The sequence below is a fragment of the Mauremys mutica genome, chromosome 22 (assembly GCF_020497125.1).
Source record: "Mauremys mutica isolate MM-2020 ecotype Southern chromosome 22, ASM2049712v1, whole genome shotgun sequence".
Classification (NCBI taxonomy): Eukaryota; Metazoa; Chordata; order Testudines; family Geoemydidae; genus Mauremys; species Mauremys mutica.
This window is the reverse complement of record NC_059093.1, coordinates 8,141,581-8,147,580: the sequence shown is the minus strand read 5'-3', so window position 1 is coordinate 8,147,580 and position 6,000 is coordinate 8,141,581. Positions and strand designations below refer to the sequence as shown.

At 44.3% G+C, this 6,000-nt stretch overlaps 1 protein-coding gene across 4 annotated transcripts in view; it reads right to left on the bottom strand.

The window, feature by feature from the left end:
• Positions 1-245: 245 nt before the first annotated feature.
• Positions 246-6,000, bottom strand: part of ARHGEF12 (Rho guanine nucleotide exchange factor 12) — a 97,058-nt gene continuing 91,303 nt past the window's right edge. For all 4 annotated transcript variants that reach the window (XM_044996896.1, XM_044996897.1, XM_044996898.1 and 1 more), the window contains 2 exons: positions 5,404-5,476; positions 246-4,611 (listed from right to left, as the gene is read on the bottom strand). In XM_044996896.1, the coding sequence (XP_044852831.1) occupies positions 4,601-4,611; positions 5,404-5,476 (84 nt within the window). In that variant the 3' untranslated portion in view covers positions 246-4,600. The remainder of the gene's footprint in view (positions 4,612-5,403; positions 5,477-6,000) is intronic.

Genomic DNA, 6,000 nt, shown 5'->3' with positions numbered 1-6,000 from the left:
TAAACTGTCACGGATACCAACAGGGGGCTCTGCAGGGAAGAGCTACTAATCAATAAGAACAATAGTGTTAATGTGAGAAAGAATCCACTCCCCAAGCAATTGCATCAATGAACTCTGATAGGTTATTTGTACCAAATAAAAGCTTCCACTGTCCATCAAGTTCTCTCTCTGGAACAGTTTGTCCTGCCAAGCGCCAGGCAATAAAAAAAAAACCCAAAACAAAAAGCAGCCAGTTAAGGACTTGGTTCCTTTAAGCTTATTTAATGATATTTGAATGCTTAAATTTTCTATTGCCCATCTCCTGGAAACAGAAACACTTTTAAAATGACCAATATTTAATTCCAGAAACATACAACCTTATCCGCTAAGTCATAAAAGAGCTATTTTACAAACATACATCTGGATAATTAGAACAATAGAGTCTTTCCTTAGACATTCAAACATGATCAGTAAAAATACAAGATTATTAATAAAGATATTTTTGTATTTTTTTTAAAGAATATTTCCAGATTTTTTTTCCTTCTTCTCTTTAAAGTAAATCTCTGTTAAGAGTACATGATTGTATGGTGTACAAAGAAAATAAAAATATTCTAGTAGGAAGAGAGTTCCAAAAGACAATTCAAAATTAAAACAGTGTGTTGGGTGTAGTATCCCTTTTGCAGTACATCTGCTTGTCAGTTGGCACCTGGAAAAGAAAAGGGATTTCTTGGGGGAGCTCAGGGGGCAAAGGCAATACCAATTACCATCAGCACTGAGACTCTAATCAAGGATCACCTACACAGGTAACTGAGACACTTTTTCTAGCCAAAGGGGCACAGTTTCTGTAAGAGTCAGTGAGTATCTACATTTTAATAGATGTTGTGTTTCTATTGGAAACACTGGATCTAGGCAGAGGGATGTGGTGTAAAAGCTGACCAGGGCATCTATGCTACTCAGGCCCTTGGATTTTCACACCTGATCCTCCTTTCTGATCCTGCCCCTCGGATGTTTTAATCTCCTCTCCCTACAGAAAAAGCAAGATAGAGAAACCTGAGCAAATGTGGCCTAAATAGCATTGCCATCTGCATCACTCCCCTTTTTGTGGGACAAGACACTGTTCCAAACCCACACAACCCAATTCTTTCTAGCCCTATGAACTAAATCCCATAACACCAGATGAACACGCTTCTCAGAAGGGACTGCAGAGTGCATTGGAGCAATCTTTCCTCACTCTCAAGATGAGAAACCCCGGGTCATCTTTTTATTTAGAAAAACACAGAATCGTATCAGAGAACACAGTGTCCTGCTGTCCAATCTGAACAAGGGAACATACAATCACAGGCCAGGTCATCTTGTGCTGGACTGGAAACTGGAATTTACAGAAGGGATAACCCATGGCTACTGAAGCAAATAAAAATGAGAAAACTGAAAAGTGCATTTGAACGTCAGCCCCCCCACCCCACTTCAAAATGAACCATGCCTGGGGTCTGCGATACAGTAGATGTGCTAGGGAGTGACATGGAATCCTAGTGATTTCGGGTCACGGTGCTGGGGAAATGAAAGATCCCTTATCCCTCACCAAGGAATAATGCCCTTAACATGAGATTGATCAATATGGAAAAATAAGTAGGACCAAGCACAACGCAGCACGTCATTTCACCTCCCATAAAGGTGGGTCTCTGTAGTGTACCTTGCTTTGCTAGCTCAAGAAGATACCCATTATCTCTTCTATGCCACTCCTACCAGCCAAATCATCCCACAGATTCATGTGTCACCCCCACTACCACAGCTGAGAATGGGACAGTCAACCTTTCCCCTTATACATCTGGAGAGGTTGCAGAGACAATATCCCATCTCACCTCCCTCTGGACTAAAGGCTATGGCTAAGTTAGTATTTTAGGGGAACTCTCCCACCCCTGCAGCCCCAGTAGTGGTAACCTGAGTGCAAGTCTAGATGACACACTAAGGTAATTTCTCTACCTTCACTGGCCCTTCCACCACCGCCACCTCTGGTGGAGCTGCACTGACACTAAGAGTGGTGGGGGATTTCCCCCCAAATGCTAGCGCACATAAGGCAGAGGAGTCAGACAAGCCAGGACATGGAACTGCAGACCATTCCCCACTAGGCCATCATTACACACATCTCTCCGCTGCTTATGCGGCATGCTTCTCACCACGAACGTTAGGCTTCCTGCACCTAGTAAGGAGGCTGGAGAGACCTCAGGAGTCACAATGGCAAAGAGCTTGGCCATGACTCTCTCCTAGACCCCATCATCTTCACTGGGCTTTGAACCTGTGTTTGGACAACGGGTCTGAACTCTGTTTATTAAATGCAGCCCAAAGTAGGGAGGGATCTACGCTCAAGCACGGCTTGGGCAACTCTGGAAACGGGTTATAAAGGCTAGTGTGGTAGGGCTATAGCAACTGCTCCAATTCATGCAGCAGGAAAATCAGCTCTTCCATCCATCCCTGGAAGAGAGAGACAGCCTCTGCTCTTTATCAGCAAGTTAAGGGGGAAGAAACAGTTGCTATAAAATGAAAAGGGCGTCAAAAACTAAACTTGGCCATGGACCAAGATATCTTTGTGGCAGGATTGGGTAAAAGGGAGACTCCACACAGCGTCAGGCACCATTTGTTACAACAGTTTAATTTCTGGGTTCATTAGAGCAAGTCTAGATGTTTAAAACTAACAGAACCATACGGCTGGGGCTGGGTGCAGAGCTCCTGCTTGTCTGACACTGGAAGCTCTTAACTGATGCCAATCGTGTGTTCATACAGATGTAACACAGGAGAACACTGTGTAACACAGTGAGATGCCACTGCCAGTCTACAAGGGAACATTTGGGCTTGCATTGGGAACATGGGAATCCTGCTGGGGAAGTGCTCCATGCACTTGGCTTCTACAAGAGAATCCTCCCTGCTCTCCAATGGCCCCAACTTGTAAAGTGGATCCAAAGTCATCTCTGTTCAACCTACAACAAACTGGATATGCTCTTTTAAAATTATTATTATTATTGAGGAAAAGGACAAGAACTGGCGTGGAAAAGCAATTTTGATCCTCTGTCATTAGCAACAGGGAAAATGGAGCAGGGAGAACGACCTTTCTACTGACCAAAGATATTCTTCGCACATCATGGTCCATGCAGTAATGCACACTTTTTCTAAGAGAGGAAGAGGATTTACTGGTTTGGCACGTTATTCAGTTCTGTGGTAAAAGTCTATATCTTGGGTACCTGCAGAAAGAATGCGTCTCACACACTTTAAATTTGCAGTTTGCGATTCCGGAAATTTGAGAGACTAAGAACGTCCTGAACCAACTGTCCCCTAGCAGGTAGTGCCCGTCCTAGCACCCATTTCAGAGCAGGCACTATCAATAACCAGTCTGGAGTGTCCAGGGCTAGTTCTGTTACGAGCTTGCATTTTGCAGGGTCAGTCTGGAATGAAGTCCAACGAAAACTGTTGGAACTGGCCTATGGGAAGTGCTAGAGAACTGGGTCTGGTTCCAGTAGTTCTGCCTTCTCTGCAATGCGCCTATCTGAGAGCACTTTGGTACAATCAGTGCAAAAAAACCAAAAATACCCCCCCCACCCCATGAAACTCAGCAAGACATACTTCCAGGTACTAACATTTACTGGCCCTATAATCAGCAGTACCTGTGGCTAACTCAAATGGCAGCCACTGTTCATTCAGTAGTGATTTAGTGAGATACCCCCACCTGCCCCACATTTCTGGGTTTGCATTTTTTCCTGCTTGATCCGGTGAACGGTTACACAAGTGCTGGAGCTCCAAACATTGTTTATCGCTTTAAACAGGAGACAATTATCAAGGCCAACAAAATCAAGAAAAAAAATTAAACCCAGCTTTCTCCTCTCCCTGTCAGAGACCCGAAGTCAATGAGGGGGACCGCCAAGGGGAAAAATGGTTTCCTAATTTCAAGTGCCTGGCTATTTAGTGCATGGAGAATTCTCATTGCACGTGAGCTACACACAACAGGCAATCGCTCCAAATGGAGCCAGTTCACAGGCTGTTGAATGTAGCCAGTTACCAAAGGTCATAAGAACGCCTTTGCAAATAACTCTGTGTGTGGCAGTTGGGTTGCCAGCAGGGAGCATGGAGTCCAATCCAGTGAAATCAAGACACAAAATACACCCCTCCCTTCTCGGATCTGAACTTTGCTTCTGGAGCAGCGGCATCCAGAGTGCACTAGATTCCAAGGGCTAGAACTGTCACTACCCAATTAAAACAAAAGCAAATAAAAAAATTAAAATGTGCTTTTGATACATGGAATGAAGTCAAATAAATACATTGATTTTTTAAATGTCTAAATACATTTTTATATCCTACACCCAAAGCTCTGTACATTTGGTTTGGTTTTTTGTTGTTGTTCTGAATCAAAAACAAAATTTCCGGTAGCAAGAGGCGGAGGAGAGAATGGAAGAGATTCCCTCACTGACAAACTTGTGCAGATGCCTCACAGGGAAAGCACCCCATCCCCACTCTGCTAGAGCATGGTTAGCACTCGGATGGTCCACAGACAGAACACACTTGTCTCAGAGTCCGCATGGAAGCTAGTAGGCGCTGATGCTCTCATCCAATTTTCAGCCACTTCCGTAAAATGTGACTAACTTTTGTCTGAAAAGGAAAGAGATAGTAGGGGAAAAACAGGCCACAAGAGAAGTGAGCATCATGAACCCTTCAAAACGCACAGCCAATTCAGACAGCACTGTTTGTGGGGATAACTGTGCGCCACAGTTGACTTGGAGAAAACACCTGCAGGCATCACAGGAATCTGCTCAAACCAAATTTAAAGGGAGTTGTGATGGCTGCTTTACGCCATGTCAATGGTGTGCATGGTGCTTTACACACAAAAGTAAGAGGGGCCTAACCCCTCTTACAATCTAACTCGTAAGAACAGCTATACTGGGTCAGATCAAAGGTTCAACTTGCCTAGTATCCTGTCTTCCAACAGTGGCCAATGCCAGGTGCCCCAGAGGGAATGAACAGAACAGGAAATCATCAAGTGATCCATCCCATTGCTCATTCCCAGCTTCTGGCAAACAGAGGCTAGTGACACGTCCTGGCCAACAGCCGTAACTCATCTGACTTCAGTCCCTAAACCGAGCCGAACCCCTTTGAAAGGCAAGCCGAACACCTTATTCATGGGCTTGTGGTGGGGAAAAGGAAAGTGAAGGAGAGGTGCCTCCAACTTCACACATCCTCAGAGAAGGCAATACATGATCAGCTGATTTATGATGTTGTGGAACCAGCAGCTTCCAAAAGTCTGAAGCCATAATGACATCTTTTGTTTGAAAGATTAATAACCGGCTTTGTTCATTGTCCTTGGTGCTAGAGTTCAATGATATTTTAACATGTTACCATTTAGAAAGAGCCACCGGGAGAAGGGATGATGTGTTGTTCACATACCTGAATGCTCATCTGTGGGGGCTGAGCCAGCCAGCCTTTGGCGAAGGAGAGTGGTGTAATTTTCCTCAACTTCCTGAAAGACAAAACCCATGTGGCCCTTTATTTCTGTTCCTAATGAACCTCCAGAGAGCTCTTCTCTTAGAATAGGAAACATTTTAGTGGAGCTGACTGGATTGTAATTACACATTACTGAACACATTCCATTGCCAGCTCTCAAACCATCACTAGCACTAGTGAGAAGTTCCTCCATCAGGGAAAAGTCTGCGCAATTTCTTTTGGATCTTGGTTACATTAGAACTAAGCAAGAAAGTCCGCTATTGACACAAGGAGCTGACAGGTCTCTTGGCAAACAGTACTCCAGGCCCCATTTCTTTGGAAGCGGTGGCTGTGATGGACTAAGAATAACCCTCAAGATGGGACAGAGAATCCCCAGAATGCAGAAGAAGTGACTTGGAAATTAGTGGGTTTGAAATGCTTACTATTGGCACAATGGGGATTTTGACTCCGTTTTTACATTAGTATCAATAAATGATAATTGAGTAACATTTCCAGGTCAGTTATGCATATTCCCCAGGTGGTGGGTCCACTTCCCCACTC